General features: G+C 44.2%; 1 protein-coding gene and 1 non-coding gene across 7 annotated transcripts in view; both read left to right on the forward strand.

Moving 5' to 3' along the window:
* The window catches only part of Nrf1 (nuclear respiratory factor 1), a 116,225-nt gene extending 95,852 nt beyond the window's left edge, over window positions 1–20,373 (forward strand). Inside the window, exons 12-13 of one of the 6 annotated variants that reach the window (XM_090333282.1) lie at window positions 2,992–3,051; window positions 18,486–20,373. In XM_090333282.1, coding sequence (XP_090189408.1) covers window positions 2,992–3,051; window positions 18,486–18,649 — 224 coding nt within the window. In that variant the 3' untranslated portion in view covers window positions 18,650–20,373. Of the gene's footprint in view, window positions 1–2,991; window positions 3,052–3,350; window positions 3,783–11,462; window positions 11,970–18,485 lie in introns of those variants that run through there. The other 5 variants (XM_090333281.1, XM_090333280.1, XM_090333278.1 and 2 more) reach the window with 5 other exon arrangements.
* LOC150063565 (U6 spliceosomal RNA) lies at window positions 4,026–4,132 on the forward strand. The gene has a single exon (XR_016535772.1). It is a non-coding gene; the product is annotated as a U6 spliceosomal RNA (small nuclear RNA).
* Window positions 20,374–22,161: the final 1,788 nt, after the last annotated feature.

Below are 22,161 nucleotides of genomic sequence, written 5' to 3' on the forward strand. Positions count from 1 at the left end.
TCAGAACTCCTGAGCAGAGATTTCTAGAAGGTCCTCTCCAACTGACAGATGGACACCAGTGACCATGATCCTTCTTACCCAGGGGACGATGTCTTCCCCTTAGGCCCTCCATTCTAAGTCTGTCTTAGATAATTCCACCACTTTATAACCAAGGTAGAACTTTAGTGTCTGTCATTAAAGGCAATATTCTGCAAAGGGATTTTTTTTTGTCATACCAAATCTAAAGCCATATTGGGCAAGTTTAGTTGGCACTATTTCTATTCAGTAGATGGAAGAAAAGGTGGTTTTAATGAGCCTGTTAAAGATGCAGTAGTAAAAATTCACATCCTAACAGGACAATTTCTTACAGAAGAAAGGTTTTAAAGTTCTTGTGTAAAGGGGACTTTCCGCTTTTTATTTATGCTTCTATTAGGATTTTGAAGGAATGTCAGCACACTATTATTAACTCTAATAGCTTGCACATCGCAGCCTGGATGGTTTGAGGCCCTCCAGCTCTCAGGTTACCCATGTAAATACAGGGATTGACTTCTCTGTGCTCAGCTCTACCATTTGCTTAAGAAAGAGCAAATGTGCACAACCCAGCAGCAGCCTGGCAGAAGCAGGATATCAAATGAAGGGGAGGTTATGGTTGGAGTCAGTGAAGTAAATGCCTGAGTGGCACCTGCTTCATTCAGCAGATCTGCTTTCCTGGGGCCTCCCACTGCACATCTGCTCCTGACAAAGCCTCTTTTCTCCTCCCGTTGGTCAGACACAGAGTAAAGGCCCAGCAAGGAGTCATGTTGGTTTTCTTCTGTCAGTACAATTGCCTGCGATGTTATAATTGCACCAAATCTTCATTATTAGAATGGCCCCAATTTAGAGATTTTTCAGAGCCTAAATGGAGTTTTTGAAGTGAAATTGACTTTAAAAAAAAAAAAGAAAGAAAGAACTTGGCTGTTTTAAGCTAGCATTTGAGTCTGAGAATCATTGAAGGGGGCCTAAATATGGAAACCGAGACACTGTTTGGAGCAGAACTACAAAGGCCTTGCTATCAGATTGGCTCAGTAAAGAGGCATCCAGCAATCTTTTCTGACTTTGCATAGTCCTACCTCTCTGTTCCTCTCAAAGCACTGTAGTATACTTGTACAATGCTTCTTCTTAAATGCTAATGAATTTCCTCACATATGTCTAGGGGGCTAGAGATCATTGAAATAAGTTACCGGGGTAGAATGGAAAAGGAGGAAAGAACCTGTGATATAAATAAGGGAAATGCTCAGGAAATATTACAGGCAACTGTAAAGCATCTGATTTCATATTGAGTTTCCACCAAACAAAGGCAACTTGTAACAGTGTTAGACTGTGTATGTACACGCATGCGTGCACATTTATGACGTAGATTTAGCCCCATGGAAGCTCTAGAAAGGTTTTGTTTTGTTTTGTTTTGTTGCCAGTCATAGGGACTGAACTCAGGGCCTGAGCACTGTCCTTGGGCTTTCTCAAGGCTAGAACTCTACCACTTGAGCCATAGCACCACTTTCAGCTTTTTTCTATGTATGTGGTGCCGAGAAATCGAACCCGGGTCTTTGTGCATACTAGGAAGCACTCTACCACTAGGCCAAATTCCTGTCCCCTAGAAAGGTTTTTGAGCTATGTTCTAGTGATTAAACTTAATTAAAATCACATAAAACTAAAGAGGTTTTTTAGGGTGTGAGGGATTGTTTGTTTTGTTTTGTTTTTTCTAGTTGTTGTACTTGAACTCTGGGCCTGTGCGCTGTCCCTGAGCTCTTCGGCTCAAGGCTACCACCCTACCCCTGGAGCCACAGCGCACTTCTGGTTGTCTGGTGATTGATTGGAGATAAGAGTCTCAGGGACTTTTTATTGCCCGGGCAGGCTGGCTTTGAACCGTGATCCTCAGATCTCAGCCTCCTGCTTAGCTAGGATTAGTGAGCCAGTAGGCAGGCAAAACTAAAGGTTTTGTTTCTTAAACATACTAGCAACATTTCGTTTACTCTGTAGCCACAACATTTCATTTACTCTGTAACCACCATGCTTGTCACACACATAGTTGACACCTACATTGTAGCAGAGAGACTATTGCCCAGCCTTGATTGAACCTTTCTACTTGTCTTGACTGCTTCAGGAAGCCTTGGAGTTCCAATTTCAGTATTGGTGAAAAAATTTGCATGAATACTTCTGAAACTGCTCCTTCTAGCCATGTTGCCTAGATTGTATTCTTTATCTTTTTGTATTCATACTTTTCTTTTTAAATTCATGTTTTGTATTTCATATTTTTCTCCCTATTCGTTCCCCTTTCAAAAAACTAGTGGGTGATATAGCAAGTAAGGAAAACATTTCATTTTAGGAATGTCTGTTTTCAGCTAGTCCTCTTGGCTTTCTCAGCATTACTGTTGAAAGAGACTAGAAAGTTATTTTCTTATTAAATATTAAAACAGCCTCTGGATGACAAGAGACCATGTAAACTGGGGGCCAAGGAAGAATATGTGAATCACATAATTATAGTGTTGCTTGGGCTCATAATAACCCTGAGTCAGGAGTAGCCTGTGGGTTTTATAAATGCAGATACAATCAACTCTTAGTTGTCGCATACAGATTATCCCTCATGCAGATTACTTGTGACACATTTTTAATCCTTGGATAGTTCTTCTGAACAAGCTAGTGTAAGCATAAACCATCTCCTCCAGCTGCTAAGTACTTAGGAAATATAAACTAGTTTTCATATTAGCTTAAGAAAAATGTAATTAGGAAGGTAAGTCTACAAGAATATCACATTATAAGTGCCAGTTTAGGAAAGACTTGAAGAGAAACTAATTTTTTTTAAATGCACCCTTAGCACTCAGTAAGCCGGCATGTGTAGTGAAGGGTTTGTAAGATGCTCTGTGATGGACCTCAGAGATGCTTATACCCCGGGACATGTGGGGAGCTGCAGAAACGCAGCAGGTTCTAGTGACACATCTTGCCCAGTGCTTCTTAACAGTTCTGTGTTCTTGTCAGGCCTCTTTATGGCAGACTGTGGAGGTTACAAGTGGATCCTGGCAAGAAGTTTGCAGGTGGGTTCATCTGTGGGGAGAAAAGGAAGCAGCTGAGGGTGGAGTTACTCTGAGGCTGCCATTCCAGGCTCTGTTTCCTGCATGTATGGTGTGATTCCCTCGGATGCAGCCCCATCATCTGGTCACCTAATAGCTTTCATAATCATTGATAATTGGTTATTTCTAGTGTCATTATTCCTCCTTTTTTACTGATTAGCTGGGATTCTTTTATAAGGAACTTATCCCAGTAACTATTTGCCTATGTTAAGTACGGTTCAGATTTAAAAAAAAAAAAATTTAAAGGGAGACCAAATACTTGATCAGGATGAAGTTTACTGGGCTCAGCCAACACCAGGACTCCACGATGGCGTCAGTCAACCGATGAAGGAGAAAAAATCTCATGGATACACGACTTAGGGGAGCTGCTAAGCCGGACACTGAAGTGGGCTTTTACCCCTTAAGCACCGTTGGAGCATTTCAAAAAGGTTACTACTGGTATTACGGCAAGCATGTGAGCATGAAGAAAGCAAGCCTTGCTGGGGTTAGCGTGGTGCTGACAGCTTACCTGCTTTTCAGCCACTTCCTTTCTTACAAGAAACTCAGATGTGAGCAGTCATTCAGATGCCATCGAAGAAGGACTACACATGAGCCCCGCATTGTGCACTCCTGACCATGGCATTGCGTCCCTGGCTTTCAGGGGAGTGGGAGGGGGTGTCTCGGGCACTTCTGAATCCTCTCAGACCCTGAGAATTAACACCCAAGGGGATTGACTAGTGGGGTCGGGGTGGGGGGGGTGATGGGGAATGAAGACTCACTGAGATAGATTTTTTTTTCCTGTGTGTCTATCAAAGCTCCTAACTGTCTGCTTGTTTCCCCTTCACAGTCTGCCTTCTTTAGGTATCTCACTGCCTATAGCAATGTAATCTTACTCTTCATATGTTCTTAGACAGGTTGAGAGTATCCCATCTTTTCAGAATTGCTGCTCTACATGATTATGCAGTGCAAGCTTCGGCACCACATACACTAAAACTGAAATGATATAAAGAAGATGAACATGACCCCTGAGCAAGGATGGCACACAAATTCATGGAGCATTTTACATTTTTTAAAAATATGATTATGGGGCCAGGAGTTTGGCCTAGTGGTAGAGTGCTTGCCTAGCATGCACAAAGACCCAACTTCGATTCCTCAGTACCACATACATAGATAGAAGCTGGAAGTGGTGCTGTGGTTCAAGTGATAGAGCTGTAGCCTTGAGAAAAAGTCCAAGGATGGCGCTCAGGCCCTGAGTACAAGCCCCAGGACTGGCAAAAAAAAAAAAAAAAAAAATACATATATGAGATTATGAGGACCAGGAGCATGGCCTAGTGGTAGAGTGCTTGCCTACCATGCATGAAGCCCTGGGTTTGATTTCCTTGTACCACATACATGAAAAGGCCAGAAATGGTGCTGTGGCTCAAGTGGTAGAGCACTAGCCTTGAGAAAGCTCAAGGACAGGGCCCAAGCCCTGAGTTCATGTCCCAGGACAGGCAAAACAACAACAGCAAAAACAAAAAATACACACACACACGATTATGAGAGTTTTTATCAAAGTAAGAAGTTGAAAAATCAAAAGTATATCTTTGAAAGCTACTTGTCTGTGCACTCAGAAGAGCAGGGTTGGGTGGCAGGCACACGCAAGTTCCTGGTACTATTCTTGCTCCTTTTGTGCTTATTTGAAACTTCCCATAATAAAGTGTTTGAAAATAACAGTATCAGAGATCTCTGTCCCTGAGTCTGGGTGAGTCCTGTGTGGATCTGCCCACTACTCATTCTTGCAGCTCACTACTGCAGACCTTCTGACAGCTCTGTGGCTTGTGAGCGTTTCATCATTTCCACTCACTTCCTGTTTGAAAGTAGTGGTTGTCTTGTTGTCTTCACTGCCCATGCTCACTGTTCTGTGGGCTTTGGAAACCTTGAGTGTGGTTCTGGGCATTTACTGGACATCTCTGTGCCTACTCTGTGCACGTGGATTAGGTGTCCTTCTGAGTCCATGGGATTCCATAGGCTTACTTGGCAGTGCCCATCCCTCGCTGCTTTCCATGAAAGCCTTTCTGGCCAGGTCAGCTAGCTCAGCCCCACACCGAGCTCAGTCCAATGGCTCTGAATTCTGAAGCACACAGCTCTTGATTTCATAACCTTCCTAAGCATCTCCAGTAATTCAAGAGGACACCATGAAGTTCTGTATCCAAAATGTGTTTTGAGATGTAGTTACAAAAGTGAAAATGCCTTGCCAACTCAGAAGGCTGAGATCTGAGGATTGCAGTTCAAAGCCAGCCTGGGCAGAAAAAGTCCATAGGACTCTTGTTTCCAATTAATTGCAAAGGAAACAAACAAACAACAACAAAAAAAAAGCTGGAAATGGAGCTGTGGCTCAACCGGTAGAGTGCTAACCTTGAGCAAAAAATACTCAGCTCCAGGACTGGTACCAAAAACAAAATGCATTCTGTTTTGACATTTGGGTTGCAACTCCACACCAGTGGCTCACGCCTTTAATCCTAGCTACTCAGAAGGCTGAGACCTAAGGATTGTGGTTCAAAACCAGCCTGGGCAGAAAAATCTATGAGACTCCCATCTCCAATAAACTACTTAGAAAAAGCCAGAAATGGTGGTGTGGCTTAAGTGGTAAGAAAGCTAGTCTTGTGCACAAAGAGGCTCAGGGACAACTCCCAGTCTGAGGCTCAGATCATAGACTGGCAAAAACATTTGGCTTGAGGAATTCCATGATGGTCTGCAAAAAATAGGGCCAAGGACAGAGTGGCTCTGCCCCAACCAGACAGAGGTGCTGCCATGCTCATTGTTACAGGAAGTGACTTTTCTAAGTATGCCTTGAGATTATCTGGCAAAAAGGAAAACTTGGTTTCCCTTGGTGTCATGACTCAGAAGTATAAGAAAAGAAATGCTTTATCTTTCTTCTCCTTTGTCTTACTATCTCTTTTAAGAGTCACCTGGACTGCCTTCTGCTTGAATTTGACTTTTTATGACCTATCATCTCTTTTTTGCTCTACATTTGTCTTCTTCCCATCTGAACCTTGTTTAGACTGCCACTTCTCTACTTGCCACCTACCTACTGGGCTACCTTTCTTACCTGACTTCCCCTTACCTTTCTCTACTCTGTATCTGTAAAAAGTATGCCTCTTTTTCTTCATATCATATTTGATTTCCTTAGACATCAGCCACTGATGTAAATATTTTTCCAGGCTTACAAGTGAGAAATTTTAATTTTTTTATTCAGTGGGCTTCAGATCTGGAACTTAGGTTATGAGGATAATGCATATTGATAAGGTTATCCCTTCTATCAGAGAGATAAAGGGGTTTTTTTGGCCAGTCCTGGGGCTTGAACTCAAAGCCTGGGCACTGCCCTTGAGCTTTCTCAAAGCTACCATTCTACCACTTAAGCCACAGCACCACTTTTGGCTTTTTCTGTGTATGTGATACCAAGGAATCAAACCCAGGGCTTCATGCAGGCTAGGCTAGCACTTTAGAACTAGGCCTTGCCTCTGGCTCAAGACAAAGATTTTTAAATCTTGAAAAAAAAAAAAAAAAAAAAGGCGGAGGACAGGGAAGCTGGATGCCACTGGCCTAGCTCTTCAGGAAGCTGGGATTGTGTTTTGAAGGCTGCTTAAGAAGTCTATGAAACTCTTAGCTCCAGTAACCACCCTAACGCAAGAAGTAGAGCTGTCGCTCAAGCAGTGGAGTGCTAGTCTTGAGCAAGAATGCTCAGGGACCCCCCAAAAAAAAAATGCTCAGGAACAATGCCCAGGTACTGAGTTCAAGCCCTAGGACCAGCACTAAAAACAAAGGTTTTTTAAAAAGACATCCCTCCTGCCTAATTAGCCTTAGAAAAAACATGTAAATACCCATGATGACTATTTAAATCCTCCCAAGTAAAGTATAAGGCACTGATGCCACATGCCTATAATCCTAGCCACTTGGAAGCCTAAGATTGGGAAGATTGCAGTTCCAGGTCAGCCAGAGCAGAAAAGTCTACGAGAGTGGATCTCAACAGAAGAGGCTAGGCAATGCCTGTCACCACAGAAACAGAAGCAAAAGATAGGAGGATTGTAGTCTAAGTGCAAGCAGGATGCTAAGCCTTACCTAAAAGTAGCCAACTAAAAAGGGGTGAGAGCCAGGCTAAGTTTCTTGTACCTGTTATCCTAGCTCAGGAGCTTGATCTGAGGATCAAGGTTCAATGCCAGTCCTGGCACAAAAGTACCTGAGACTCTTACCTCCAATTAACCTCTAGAAAATGGGAAGTGGGGCTTGGCCTGAGGATAGGGAGGTAGCCTTGAGCTGAAGAGCTCGGGGACAGCGTCCAGGCCAAGTTCAAGCCCCATGACACACACAAAAAAAGGCTGGGAACAGGATTTGGAACACATGCCTAGAAAGTATAAGACACTGAGTTTAGGGGCCGGGAGCATAGCCTAGTGGTAGAATGCTTGCCTAGCATACAGAAGACCTGGGTTCGATTCCTTGGTACCACATACACAGAAACAGAAAAGCTGGAAGTGGTGCTGTGACTCAAGTGGCAGAGTACCAGCCTTGATCAAAAAGTGTCCAAGGACAGTGCCCTGAGTCAAGCTCCAGGAATAGCAAAAAACAAAACAAAACAGAGTTTAAACCATCACTACCCTAAATAAAAAGCTTCATGAGATGCATAATCTGTGCATTTATTCCTTCTTTATTATCCTTTCCATCTACCTTTTGTTGGTTCTCCAGCAAAGCTGGTGTTTTCCTGACATGAACAGTTGGCTTTTATCTCAATAAACTACAGAAGGCATTGCACCATTGATTTTGTTTTTTGTTTTGTTTTGTTGATAATCCTGGGGCTTGAACTCAGGGTCTGACACTGTACCTGAACTTCTTTTGCTCAAGGCTAGCACTTTACCACTTGAGCCATAGCTCCACTTCCAGCTTTTCCGTGTATGTGATACCGAGGAATTGAGCCCAGGGCTTTGTGCATGCTAGGCAGGCACTCTAGTAGGCCACACTCCCAGCCCCTTTGGGTTTTAAGAGTTATTTCTTAAAGCATCAACTATTGTGTTTTTGTTGTTGTTTATTTAGCTCTATTTTTTTTCTCACAACCCTATTTTTCTCCCAACTAAAGATATTTCCATGGCCAACTTGGAAGGCCTTTGGGGTAAAAGATTCAGTTACAGCAAACAACAATTCCCAAAGGTTTCCTTGCTTGGAGGCAAATGAAAGGCCTATTCTTCCACCAGCCGTCTCCCGTGCCCTATCTTGTCGTTGGGTGGGGGAGAGCAGGCTACAGCCCTGGATTCTGCTTAGCTGATGCCTGTCCTGCTACAAATTGGAAGAGCTTGGTATTTGTTGCAATGATGATATCATATACTGTCTCTGATCATATACTTATTTTTTTTTTTAGTAGTGCTGGAGATTGAAGTCAGGGCCTTACATGTGCTAGATAAGCACTTTAGCACAGAGCTAAGCCCTCAACCTCTTGGTCATATTTTTGACATGCTTAATATTGACTAGCATTTCGGCCCAGATTATTTATTTATGGGTGCACTGGACAGGCAACTGTTCTGTCTCCATTATGGTATAGTTCCTGTGCCAGTTGTGAGCACTTCAGTGTCCTAGAGGAACACTTTGGGTCAGCCTTTCTGCCTGCTTTTCTGGCTTTTATCTCCAGTCTTCATATCTTTGGAGGCCTTGGGCAAATAATATGGCTCCCGTAGGGGTTCACTCCCACAAGATATGTGCTACCTCTGCTTCTGCTCTGTTTCCTTAGAGCTTTAGCAATTAACAGTGCTGTGGACCTACTCTGTGTCCCACTCTGTACCAGGCTCTACCTATGTGAATTTAACAGCCCTGTGAGATTAGTCTTTGCCATTTTGCACTTGAAACAGGTTTAAAAATTGTCAGAATAGCAACATCAAGATTCACACATGGGAGGGCCAGGAGAGTGGCCTAGTAGTAGCATGTTCAAAGCCATGGGTTTGATTCCTTGATAGCACATACACAGAAAAAGGCAGAAGTGGTGCTGTGGCTCAAGGGAAGAGTGCTAGCCTTGAGAAAGCTCCAGGACTGGCAAAAAAAATTAAAAAAAAAAAAAAAGATCACATAGAGGTCTTTCTGACTGGGAATATGTAATGGAAATACAGTGGCCTATTTTATCCTGCCAGAACAGTTCCTGAGGTGCCACACAGCATTTTAAGAATGTGTCCTTACTGGGTGCCAGTGGCTCACTCCTGTAATCCTAGCTATCAGAAGGCTGAGATCTGAAGATTCCAGTTGGTCTGAATCCAGACCAAACAGTAACATCCAAGAGACTCTTATCTCCAAGTCAGCACCAAAAAACCTGGGTGGCTCACGCCTGTAATCCTAGCTACTCAGGAAGCTGAGCTCTGAGGATCAAGACTCAAAGCCAGCCTGGGCACTAAAAAGTTTGTGAGACTTTTATCTCCATCTAACCTCTAGAGAATGGGAAGTGGGACTTGGCTCAAGGGTAGGGCAGTAGCCTTGAGCTGAAGAGCTCAGGGACAGCACCCAGGCCCAGAGTTCAAGTCCCATGACAGACACCCCTCTCCAAAAAAAAAAACTGGGAGAGATAGAGGTGCTAGCCTTGTGCAAAAAAGGCTAGGGTCAGCACCCAGACTGAGTTCAAGCCCCAGGACCAGCACATACATGCACATGTGTATGCACGCCCCCACACATACACAAGAACGTCATGCAGAAAGCAGGTTTTTCATTAGTCTGTAGTAAAACACTTGAAAGCTCTTTGGTCTGCAGAAAGCAAGGCTAGAGGGAGTATAGTCCATTTTTCTAAAAATCATGAGAAATATGATTGATTATAAATCATATTCAGTTGTGTAGTGCCTACTATGACTGTTTGGTACTCAATGATATAGTCCTGCCAACAGTGTAAACTAGAGAAAGCAAAGCCATTTAAAAGCAAGTCAATACAGACCTGGTACCAAGTAAGTGATAGAAACTAAAAATCAGAGCTGGGCATGGTGGCTCATGCCTGCAATCCTAGCTACTCAGGAAGCTGAGATCTGAGGATCAAGGTTCAAAAGTAGCCCAGGCACAAAAGGACCTGAGACTCTTAGTTCCAATTAACCTCTAGAAAATGGGAAGTGGGGCATGGCTGTAGGGTAGGGTGGTAGCCTTGAGCTGAAGAGCGCAGGGACAGTGCCCAGGTCTAGTTCAAGCCTCATGACCCACAAAAAAAAAAAAAAAAAAAACACCTAAAATCACCAAAAAGAAGAAAACTGGTGGGTTTATCTATCTGCTGTTAGCCCAAGAAATACTATAGGAGTCAACAGAAGAGTAGAATTAGACCCACAAGGAATAATCTAGGCAGAATAATCTGCCTGAACATATAGTATTTAGGGTACATTGAAAGGCCAACATGACTGATGGAATTATAATGTAGTGTATTGGTGTGAAAGACTGGTATATAGTCACTCAACTAAGCATTTCAAGATTTAGCTACCTAGACAAAATGGTATGTGTCTGTAAATCCCAGCATTCGGAAAACTCAAAACAATACTCAAGAGTTCAAAAATCACCCTGGGCTACATTGTGAGATTCTATCTCAAAAACAAAAGGGAAGGAAGGAGAGGAGAGGGCTGGGGGTATAGGTAGATCAGGAAGTAGAGTAGCTGCCTAGCAAATTCAGTGTCCTGAGTTCAAATCCTAGTACTGTCAAAAAAGGAAAAATTAAGCTGGACACTGGTGGTTCATGACTGTAATCATAGCTACTCAGGAGGCTTAGTTCTGAGGATAACAGTTTAAAGCCAGCCTAGGCAGAAAAGTTCATGAGACTTTATCTCCCTCCAATTAACCACCAGAAAAGCGAAAGTGGAGCTGTGGCGCAAAGTGGTGGAGTGCTGGTCTTAAGCACAAAAGCTCAAGGGCAGCACATAGGACCTGAGTTCAAGCCCTATGGGTGACATTTTTTTTAAATGAAAAAAAAATTGTTTTTTAAACACCTGCCTAGAAAGTGAGACATGTTTGGTAAGTTGTGCTTGTGATCCTAGCTTCTAAGAAGGTAAAGATCAGCAGAGCTGTATTTCAAGGCCAGCCCTCACACACACACACAAAAAAAAAGCTGGAAAAAACCCAATTGAACCAATAAGCTAGGTGTGGTGGAATGCATCTGTAATCCCATCTAAGTGGAAGGTTGTGGGTAGGAAGGTCCTGGTCAGACACCTGCAAAATAATTAAAGAGCTAAAAGGGGTGGGACATGGCTCAACTGACATAGTGCTTGCCTGGCAAGTGGAAGGCCCTGAGATCAGACCCCAGTACTAGAAAAAAAAGAGTCCTGAGGAGAGACAAAAGTGTCTGAAAGTGAGCATGACAAAGTGCTTTGGCACAGATCATTAAGGCTGGGTTTGCAGCACTCCAACTAGAATACTTTTTCACTGCAGGCCCAGATGAAGTGCATGCATGGGACGTCAGGAAAGCGGTGAAGGCTCCTCAGGCTGCAGGAAAGATTCACACAGATTTTGGAAAGGGATTCATTATGGCTGAAGTAATGAAAGACGAAGATCTTAAAGAGGAAAGTTCTGAAATTGCAGTCAAGACTGCTGGGAAGTACAGACAAGAAGGCAGAGCTTACATTGTTGAAGACGGAGATATTATCTTCTTCAAATTCAATTCACCTTCACAACTGAAAAAGAAATAAACTTAGCAATTAGCTAATTGCCAAAAGGCATGTTTGGGTTTTTTTTTTTTTAATTAAAATTTCTGGAAAACCTGAAGGGACAGACTTGGGAAGGGAATCCTGTACAAATTAATTTTGTTTGCCTTAATATAAAATATTGTGTACCTCCCATGAGCTACAAGTTACTCAATGTGAATAGTTCTTCGCCTGACTAGGCCCTAACTCCAGGTTGTAAAGCCTTGATGGTCCATTCATGTCCATTATATATACCATGCCAACACATCGCAGTGAGGTCTGGAAGGCCTCCTGTGGGAGCTCTAAATAATGCATGTTTGCCAGTACCTCACATATCTATGCCCTGCAAACCCTTGAAAAAAATCTTAACTGCCTATTAAAATGTATGTTCTCAGCTGGGCATGGTGGTATTTACCTGTAGTCCTATTTACTCAGGAGGCTAAAGCAGGAAGATCATTTAAGCCCAGGAGTTTGGGGTCCACCTAAAGAACAGAGCAAAACCCCTTTGTTAATAGTTTTTCCTGTAGATGATTGAACTACTTTCCTTGTTTGTTTTTTGTAATACTGATATTAGAATTAGCCCTTGCACTTGTGCAAAACGCTGTACCACTTCACCCCTGCCTCTGGTCTTTTTTGGGGGTGTGGGGGAGGGCGGTGCATGGAGGATGGAACTAGGTCTTAAGTCCAGTCTGGCCTCAGACCATGATCCTTCTATACTTTCCACAAAGTTGAGATTACAGGAGTTTACCACCAGTGCCCATCTTATTTATTGAGATGGAGTTTTGCTAACTTTTTCCCCAATCTTGCCTTGAACTGCAGTCTTTACCTCCTGAGTAGCTTGGATTACAGGCATGAGCCACTACACTCTGTAAGGATGTTGAACTTTAAAGAGACAAAACACTTTGCAAAAAATGATTACCCTAATGAACTGACTGTCCTGCTGTCAGGTTGATACTCTCAGTGAGCATTGCACTTTCAGAGAGAGGACATTACACACACACACACACACACACACACACACACACACACACACACACACACACACACACACACACACAGAGTGGGGCGAACATCCACGGGTGCAGTCTGGGATTCTGAGTTCAGAGCATGCTCAGATCCATCACTTTGTATAGAAATTCTGGAAGACCCCTCTGCAGGGACTGAAGCAGGGTCATCACAAAGCAAAATGCCTCCAGGCAAGCCATGATAGGTTTGGCCATGCAGGGAGTCTCAGAAGTGAAGTTTGGGTTTACCTTTGAAAGGAAAGTTGACAGGATTTGCTGATGAATTGAAATTGAATGTGAAGTTAAGAATGACTTCAGAGTTTGGGGCCTGAGCAACGGAAAGTATGTAATTGAGGTAAGGAGGAAAGGGAAGACTGGGAGGAGTATGTTTAATCATTTGGGTACAAAAATGATACCCAACAAGTTTAAAGGAGGAAAACAAAAATCAAAGCACAGCCAGTCAGGTATATCATGCAGGGAAATGGTACTGGAGCTAGCAAGTCTCCCCAGGGAGTTTGCAATGGCTGCTGATTGACAGAAAGAGCCCAGCGTTGGGAACTTTCATGCTTTCCCTGCTCCCGCTTTCCCTGCATACCCCAGCCAGGCAGTATGAAGAGCCAGAGAGCAGTGAGCCTTGAGAGTGATTCTCCTTTCTTGGTCATCCAAGGGTTTGCTGGGGCATGGAAAGACCCCAGATCTAAGGCCAGAACACCTGGCTCCACCATAAACTTATTCGCGGGGAAATCTCAGCCTGCAGTTTGGAAGGATTTTTTGCTTGGGTTTGGGACTATTGGGGGGAGGGAGGTGGGAATCAGCCTATATTTTGGAAGTGTTGTTTGGGTTTTGAAGTTTTAGTTTTTGTTTTTTAGATGGAGACTTACTATGTTACCCAAGCTGCTCTTGAACTCGGGTTTAAGCAAGCTTCCTACCTCTACCTCTCACATGGTGTAGGCATACATCAATTTATCTATCTATGTTTGCAAGAGAAGTGTTGGTTGTTGTTTGATACTTTCTGACAGGGAGTCATTATATAGCCCAAGTTGGTCTCAAACTCATCATCCTCTTGTTTTAGTCTCCCTACTGCTGGGATACCAGCATGCATCTTGCCTAGCAGCTGTATTGGTGCTGTCTTAATAAACTTTCTATGTTTAATTTTGAGTTTAAAGAGATTAGGACCCAGGTTCAATTCCTTGGTACCACATATATAGAAAAGCCAGAAGTGGTGGTGTGGCTCAAGTGGTAGAGCACTAACCTTGAGGAAAAAGCCCAAGGACAGTGCTCAGGCCCTGAGTTCAAGCCCCAGGACTGGCAAAAAGAAAAGGAAGAAGGATGGATTGCATTTACTAATGTCTTGAAGACATAGTGTCCTCCTGTGAGCCCAGGGGTCTGAAAATGGAGCTTGCCTCTCGTTTATGAAAACACACTGCCAGCATTCCTTCTCCAGGCTGGTATGAGCTCTGAGCAGTGCCACACTCAGGCAAAGAGTGTGAACACTAACATTGCACTGGGTCTCCCTGTGGGGGAGAGGGGAACTCTAAGCCCTTAATGCAGAATGTGAAGGGCCTCCTGTGCTTAGCCAATTGCAGTGACCCAGAATATAAACTCGGATTAATATGTACCTCCAGATTAGGGCTAATCAGGGCAAGCTGAGCAGATGCAGAGACAATCCCAACCTGATTACTGTACCTCAGCATTTAATCATGTGTCTTCGAAGGGCACCCGCCCCACTCAGTGTACTGAGATGGATATAAAGACTGCTGGGTCAGAGATATTGAGGTGACAATCTAATCCTGTGTCAGGATGTGTGTGGGAAGGGGGTGAGAGGGCGAGAACATAAGAGCACTTAAAAGTCCCACAATGAAATGGGCTCTTTAAGAGGGTAGTCGATTGAAACTACATGTGGAAAAGAGTGGGGTTAGTCATACACAATCCTCTGTGTAGTTTCTCCCTCTGAAAGGCATTTGGATGTGTAGTCGCTGTCACCAGTTATTCACTGTCAGACAGCTTTCCTTTTGTGGAAGTCATTGTGTTACCCACTCGTAAGGGCCCAATTTTCTTTTTCCCTGGCTGATGTGAAATACAGAAGGCAGAATTCGTAAGAATTTCTTGTGAATGGGTCTACATTGTGGCCCATTACATTTACATTTTACCCTATTCCCTGAACTGGGAGGTCTGCTCAGAGCTCAGCCTCGTTCCTCTAATACTCCCCTACCTCAGTCACGAATGTTCCCAGTCCAAGACATTCCTTGACAGAAGGCTGTACAGAGTGTAGGGCCATAAGATGGAGACCCAAGCCAAAGAAGGCAAAATCTAAAGCTGGTGCAGGGAAAAGCCTCGGCTGTCATTTCAGACATCTGCCATACAGGCAAGCACGGGGTGCACACGGCAGAACTTCAGATAGTTCCATCTATGGCACAAACCTACAATCCCAACATGGAGGCGCCTGAGATTGAAGGGGGAGGATTGGGAGGATGAGCCTAGTCTGAGCTACATGTCAAGACCCTGGTTGATAAGGGTAGCAGTTGGGAGTTAGTGGAGCAACAAATCTATGTGCCATGTTTATCGCAGTGCCAGCCATTGTGTGTTTTTGTGTGTGAGCCTTTCTCCATCTTATTCTCAGGCAAATCTTCCATAATACTAAATACTTTTGATAACACTGGGCAAGGGTCCATGTCTTAAGAGTCAGAGTGAAGGATTTATCTTTATAGTTCTTTACATTTCCGTCCACCCCAGCACTAACCTAACCAAGCAAAAGGGAGAGGTCCGAGTTCAAGCTCCTCTACCAGCACTAAATAACAGCAGTGAGACATTCTGATGATACAGTAGACTACAGGCGTACACTCAGGCCCAGGCCTGTTGAGAAGGAGCTGCTGGCCATGCCTTTGTTTCTGTCACTACACTGTGAAGAGCAGGGGGTCCAACAAGCAAACCTTAAGCAGGGTTTAGTGCAGATCTGTGACCCTAGCACGTAGGAGGCGGCGGCAGAAAGATCAAGCAGGAAGATCAAACCAGCTCTGTTGGAAGGTCAGGGAATGGTAGGTGGGGAGGGTAGATGGAGAGAGGGTGAATGAAGGTGAGTATGGTTGAAGTACTTTGTGTACATACTTGGAGAGAACAATGGAACCTGTTTGTTTGTTTATTTATTTATTTAGTCTAACATGGGGCTTGGACTCTGGGCCTGGGTGCTGTCCCTGAGCTCTTCAGCTCAAAGCTACCACCCTACCCCTTGAGCCACAGCCCCACTTCCTGTTTTTCTAGTGGTTAACTGGAGCTGAGAGTCTCATGGACTTTAGTGCCTGGGTTGGCTTTGAACTGCGATCCTCAGATCTCAGCTATAGCTAGGATCACTTTTCTCACCAGCCCATACTCCTGAAAAAGAAAAAGAATTTTTTAAGACCTCTCCAAAAAAAAAAAAAAATCAGTTCCGTTTCATGTTGCACTGGCAAACATCTCCATGTTGTGTAGACGCACACACAATTTCACATTGTAAAGGAATACCTTATTTCACCTAGGTTTGTCTGCATTGCCTCCCTGCATTCCTAGCAGAGCCAGTGGAGGGCTTTTGATGGGAGGCCTCTAAGTCATGATGGCAGAAGTGGCTTTGGCTTACTAGGCAGGCTTTACCACGGAGCCACACCCACTCTCACTACTGCTCCCTGGTTTCCGGTTAGGCTGGGACTGTGATCCTCCTCTGCCTGGCTGGGCTGAGGCAGAGGGCTACTGCGTCAGGCTACTTACTGCGCCTGGCTCTGCGGACCCTGGGCAGCTCAGGGACAGGTGGCGTGGTACCTTCTAATCACTGCATTACAAGCTCTTCAAGCGATATTTTAAATTGATGTTCTTCCCCAAGCAAGGACTAACGGGAAAAGTTTATAGCCCAGGGATTTTTTTTTTCTTACTGTTTAAAAAAAAAAATAGACTATCATGTTAAGTCGAATGATAGTTTTTGGACAACTGGTTATCTATGTTTAGGTTCTTATGACCACACAAAAAATGTTTGTTGCTAAATGTGGTATTACTTTTCCTTTTTATATAACTTTTACTTTCCTTTCAAGTTAACACTTGCTTAGGGTGGGATGGCGTCACTTTCAAACCAAAATCACCACTTATACCCAAGCCTGAAAAATCCTCTACACATCTTCTACTCCTTCCCTCTGCTCCAGTCGTTTTCTCCCCTTCCCACGCCCCATTTCTCAGGATCCCCAAGAGTGGGGCTGCGATGGGTCTAGATGGGTCCACTTCACCGCCCATGTGATCCGCACAGGTGATGACAATGCCAAGTCCAGAACTGTAGACTGAAAGCATCTTCATCAGAATTGGTGGAGGGTATTGTTCTGCCTTCAGCTTCTAGGTTTCTCTAGGATTCAACACTGAGCTTATTACCAGCTCTTTGTATATGACTGCTTAATTCTACAATCTTTTAAGATTCTTTTTTTTATTTTTTTTTTATTTTATATTTTTTTGCCAGTCCTGGGCTTGAGCTCAGGGCCTGCGCACTGTCCTTGGACTTTCTCAAGGCTAGAGCTCTACCACTTGAGCTTTAGCACCACTTCCGGCTTTTTTTTTTTCTATGTATGTGGTACCGAGGAATCAAACCCGGGCCTCCGTGCATGCTTGGCAAGCACTTTAACCACTAGGCCAAACTCCCGGCCCTTTTTTAAGATTCTTGCTGTATCTCTACTGTTCAGCAAATTTGCAGCTGGGCCTGGTGGCTCACGCCTGTAATCCTAGCTACTCAGGAGATTGAGATCTGAGGATCTTGTTTCAAAGCCAGCCCAGGCACTAAAGAACATGAGACTCTTACCTCCAGTTAATCACTAGACTTGGGAAGTGTGGCTGTGGCTCCAGGGTAGGGTGGTAGCCTTGAGCTGAAGAGCTCAGGGACAGTACCCAGGCCCAGAGTGAAAGCCCCATGACCCACAAAAGAAAAAAGAAAAAAGAAATAAATGTACTATTGTGTTTAGTTTGTGGGTCTTTTTTTTTGCCTCTTGTGCAAGCAGGTGTCAACTGAGCATTCTTCCCCTCCCCCCCCCAGTTCTGGAAATTTACTTACATGTTCAACTATTTCCTATCTTCTATTTCTGACCCATAGGCCATAAGGTTATATTAGGAGAACAGGCCTCCCTCTTTCCCGCCACATGTGGTCTTTTCTTGGGATCTCCCTACGTCTCTTTCTCAGGGCAGATAAGATTCAGCCCTCTCATGGAGGTCTAAGCATTAGCGCTGGGTATCGACTTGTCCAGCTCATTCAATAGAATCTTCCTGCCAAATCCTGTTTTCAGTCTTTTCCTTTCTGCAGGGGCCAGATTTCCCCATTGCCTGTCATTCTGGTCTCAGAAGGAGGAAAAGGTCAATGTGGAGACCTGATTATTTATTTGTTTTCCCAGTCTGTGTGGCAAGCTTGACTCTGAAGGGAAGGGACAGGTGGAGTAAGAGACTCCACTCTGAGAAGAGTGGAGAGGAAACACTGAAGCTTTTCTCTTTGAGTTGTGAGAAACTGGAGCGTGTGCAGCGATGAAGTTGGCAGGCAGTGTCCCAGAACATCAGAGTACGAGGGGCTATTCCCAGAGGAAGATGGCCAAAGAAGGGCTGGCCGGCCAGCCCATGAGATGGGAGCATTTACACTGACTGGGTCTGTGCATCTCCCAGAGGAAACATTTGTGCCAGGCAGTGATACCTGATGGCACTGGACTGGTTGCTCACAGCCAGCCTTCATTCGGGCACTTGAGCGGGAACCTGACTAATGCTCTTGCCTTTTGTCTTTCCAGGCCTGGTCCAGATTCCCGTGAGCATGTACCAGACTGTGGTAACCAGCCTCGCCCAGGGAAACGGCCCAGTGCAGGTGGCCATGGCTCCAGTGACCACCAGGATATCGGACAGCGCAGTCACCATGGACGGCCAGGCTGTGGAGGTGGTGACATTGGAACAGTGACATGCAGCCGTATCATGGCATCGTTTTCTAGTCTACTTCAACATTTTTTACACATTTGCAAAGGTGCAATCAAATGAAATTAAGTCTCTCGACTTTGGAAGAAAAGTTTTGTTAACTTTTTTTTTTTTAAAGGAAGAAAGACAGCAGATTTTGGAATTGAATTTTTTTAAGCACCACTTTTGATTTTCTGGGATTGGTGGAGTAAGAAACTGCACTGTCAATTTCACCGTCCCAAAAAAGCCAAATTGTGGCAGGACTTCTTTCTGCAGAAACATGTCTATAGTGTGTGTATGCGCGAGTATGTGTGTGAATATATATGTATATGTGTACATATGGACATACACATTTACATATATAAAGTATATATATACATATATATATATATTGAAACCCGCATGGAATTACCTGTATGAATCAAGGTGAGCTGTGGAAAGAATAATTCACCCAGTTTAGTGGGTGATAGGGTACGTGGGCAGACACAGCTATCCGGTCTTTGTTCATACCAGGGTCATGCGTTGAGCTACTGACAAACTCAGGCAGAGGTGACCATGCCCTTCACCAAAGCTGCCTCCCAGTGGCCGCCCAGAACTCCCTGCTGGACTCCCCTGAGGAAGGAGGTTCCAGGACGAGGCGGGGGGGAGGGGGGTCCACAAAGCGCTTGCAGACCTCTGTGGTCTGCCAACCAAGACACTCCTCCTCAGGCTGGGCCAGGTGCTGAATTTGCCATGGGCAGATGAATGTCCTGAAGGGGATCCCAGGCTGGGGCAGGAAGGTGTCCCACCTCCCGTCTCCTCCTCTTTCAGGAAATCCCTCTTGATCTCATGACTATTGAAGAGTTGCTTTGACTTTAAGGTCAATCCTGAATTGGTCATGTATATGAACTGGAGCAGAAGTATTAAAGGTCTGAGGGGTGCGTGTTGAGCGTGCTTGTGGGTAGGGGGGAGGGGAGGATGGGACGGAGCAGAAGGGAAAGGAAGGAGGGCGAGACAAATTGTAGAGCAGGGTGCACCAGTGGGACCCATTTCCTCCAGCTGTCTGTAGCCATCACTGAACAGAGGAAATTGTGATGAAAAGGACCCTGGCTGGGGAAGAGCTGGCATCCTGGTTCAGCCCCAGCTTCAGGATTCTGTAGGCCATGTCCCCTGTGTTCTTCAGAACTGTTAAATCCCCTGCTGTCCTGTTTGCAAGCGCTGAGCCTCCACTGGCTAAATTCACCTGACTTTTTGACAGGCCAAAACTCTGCTCCCTCAGTTACAGGGGTAACAGTTCCTCCTCCTAAGTCCTCCCATGAGTGTGACAGTGTATTTAATGTGGTTTTTTTTATGCAACATTAAAAAATTCTTCATGTCTTGCTCAGCCTTTGAGAAAAGTTTCAGATTCTTGTATTTGCTTGTTTTATATAAAACTTCCCAATGTTCTTTGTATGTTCTTTTCTGTACGTAACGGGAGGGAGGGTAGGGAAATTTACATATAAACAGTCCTAGTTCTATTATTTGTTATTTTTTTAATTATTATTTTTTTATCGTCATTGTGAACCTGTCCAGGGCTTTAAAGTCCATGTTCCTTTGTGATGAAATAACTTCCCAATTGTTTGAGAAATGGCCAAGAAGAAAAGAAAAGAAAAAAAAAAAAAAGCAAAGTCAAACCCCCGTAGCAGAGCATGGATTCTGTGTTGTTCTCCATTCTGTCAATACTGCCTCATTCAATAAATAGTTTAAAATGTGGCAACAGGAAGTGAAGTGTTCCTCTCTGTAGGACATCTTTGGGATGTCTTCTGTGCTTCTCCAAAGATGCTGACATTCAAGGTCAACAGTCCTAGAACTGTGCCTCCTGGTGCTGTCGAACTCGGCAAAAAGGAAGGAGCTCGCAGAGGACAGATCAAGGCCTCCTGTATAAGCCCCAGTACCAGACCAGCTCTGTCCCACACACCGAGTCCTTTTCTGGGAGAAAAGCCTGCTTTGAAGACTCCTAAAGATGGCTTGAAAGGCTCTGTTCTGGAGTTTTGTTTTTTTGTTTTGGTACTGAGGCTTGAACTCGGGGCCTGGGCATTGTCCTTGAGCTTTTTTGTACAAGACTAATGCTCTACCACTTGAACACAGCTCCACTTCTGAATGTTCTTTTTTTTCAGCAGTTCAGTTATATCCACATTTACAAATCCTGGTGATGATGCCTTTGTCTTGGAAAGGTCTCCCACCCTGAGTGCTCTTTAATACGGAAGTATCAAGAATCTCCAAGCCATGAATTCTTCCCTTGGCTCCTTACTTGGTTTCTATTCTTAATCCTGCCACCTTTATTATTATTATTATTATTATTATTATTATTATTATTATTACTATTTTGTACCAGTGAGTACTGGAGCTTAACTCAGAGCCTGCTGTCTAGCTTTTATACTCAACTTTTGCACTTTATCATTTATGCCACAGCACCACTTCCAGCTTCTTCTGAGTATGTATACCAAGGAATCGAACCCAGAACTTCATGCATGCTAGGTGGGCACTCTGTCATCAAGCTGTTTTTCCAGTCCCCCCACAAAGCTCTTGTCTCTAAGAAACTCCATGCTCAGCAAAGCAAAACAAAACTCCGAGAGTGGTACTATGGCTCAAAGTGATTAGAAAGCTAAGCCTTGTGCAAAAAGAAGCCAGAGACAGCATCCAGGCTGCAAGTTTAAGACCCATGACTGGGAAAAAAAAAAAAAAAAAAAAAAAAAAAAAAAAAAACAAGGGCTCCCTTGCACAAAAGGCTCACTACCACCACTACTCATTTTCTTCAGAGAGGGTGGACCAGAGAAAGGAGTGATTACAGTCACTGAGGGAATGGCAGAGAGGTCTGGAGACCCTGATTGGGGTAATCCTTGGAAGGTGAGAGCAGCTACACACCCCTGCTATTGCCTGGTGAGATCCTGCCTTCACCAAAGACTTAGGTACACAACTATTTTTGCTACAACCAATAGAGGCCTTCCTTTATTGTTTGAGGCATGGATAGGAGATGCTAACTAGTTCAGATTGTGAGTGAAGCAGAAATAGCTCCAGTGGAAAGAGCAGGTCATCACCTCACTAAAGATGTCCTATCTTCAGAATTTTCCAGATAATCTAGGATCCAGATTTTTTTCAAATAAAATCTCCTGATCTCATGCATAAATTAACAAAAAATGTCTTCACATGTTCTGCAGGCAAAGCAAAATTGGGATGGAGCCAGGCGCAATGGCTCAGGAGGCTGAGATCTGAGGATCACAGCTCAAAGCCAGCCCAGACACTAAAGTCTGTGAGACTTTCATCTCTAACCACTAGAAAACCGGGAGTGGCACTGAGGCTCAAGGGATAGGGCCGTAGCCTTGAGCTGAAGCACTCAGGGACACCTAGCCCCAGAGTCCAAGCCCCACCACCGACAACAACAAAAGACTGGGATGGAGATCGGATCTGGCCTGAGAGTCCATTTTGCTTAACATCACAAACACCTAGTGTCAAAGTCTGGGATACAAAGAAGCAGAGCTATTCAATTATGAACCGGTCACT

The sequence above is a fragment of the Megascapheus bottae genome, chromosome 5 (assembly GCF_031878675.1).
Source record: "Megascapheus bottae isolate mThoBot1 chromosome 5, mThoBot2.hap1, whole genome shotgun sequence".
Lineage (NCBI taxonomy): Eukaryota > Metazoa > Chordata > Mammalia > Rodentia > Geomyidae > Megascapheus > Megascapheus bottae.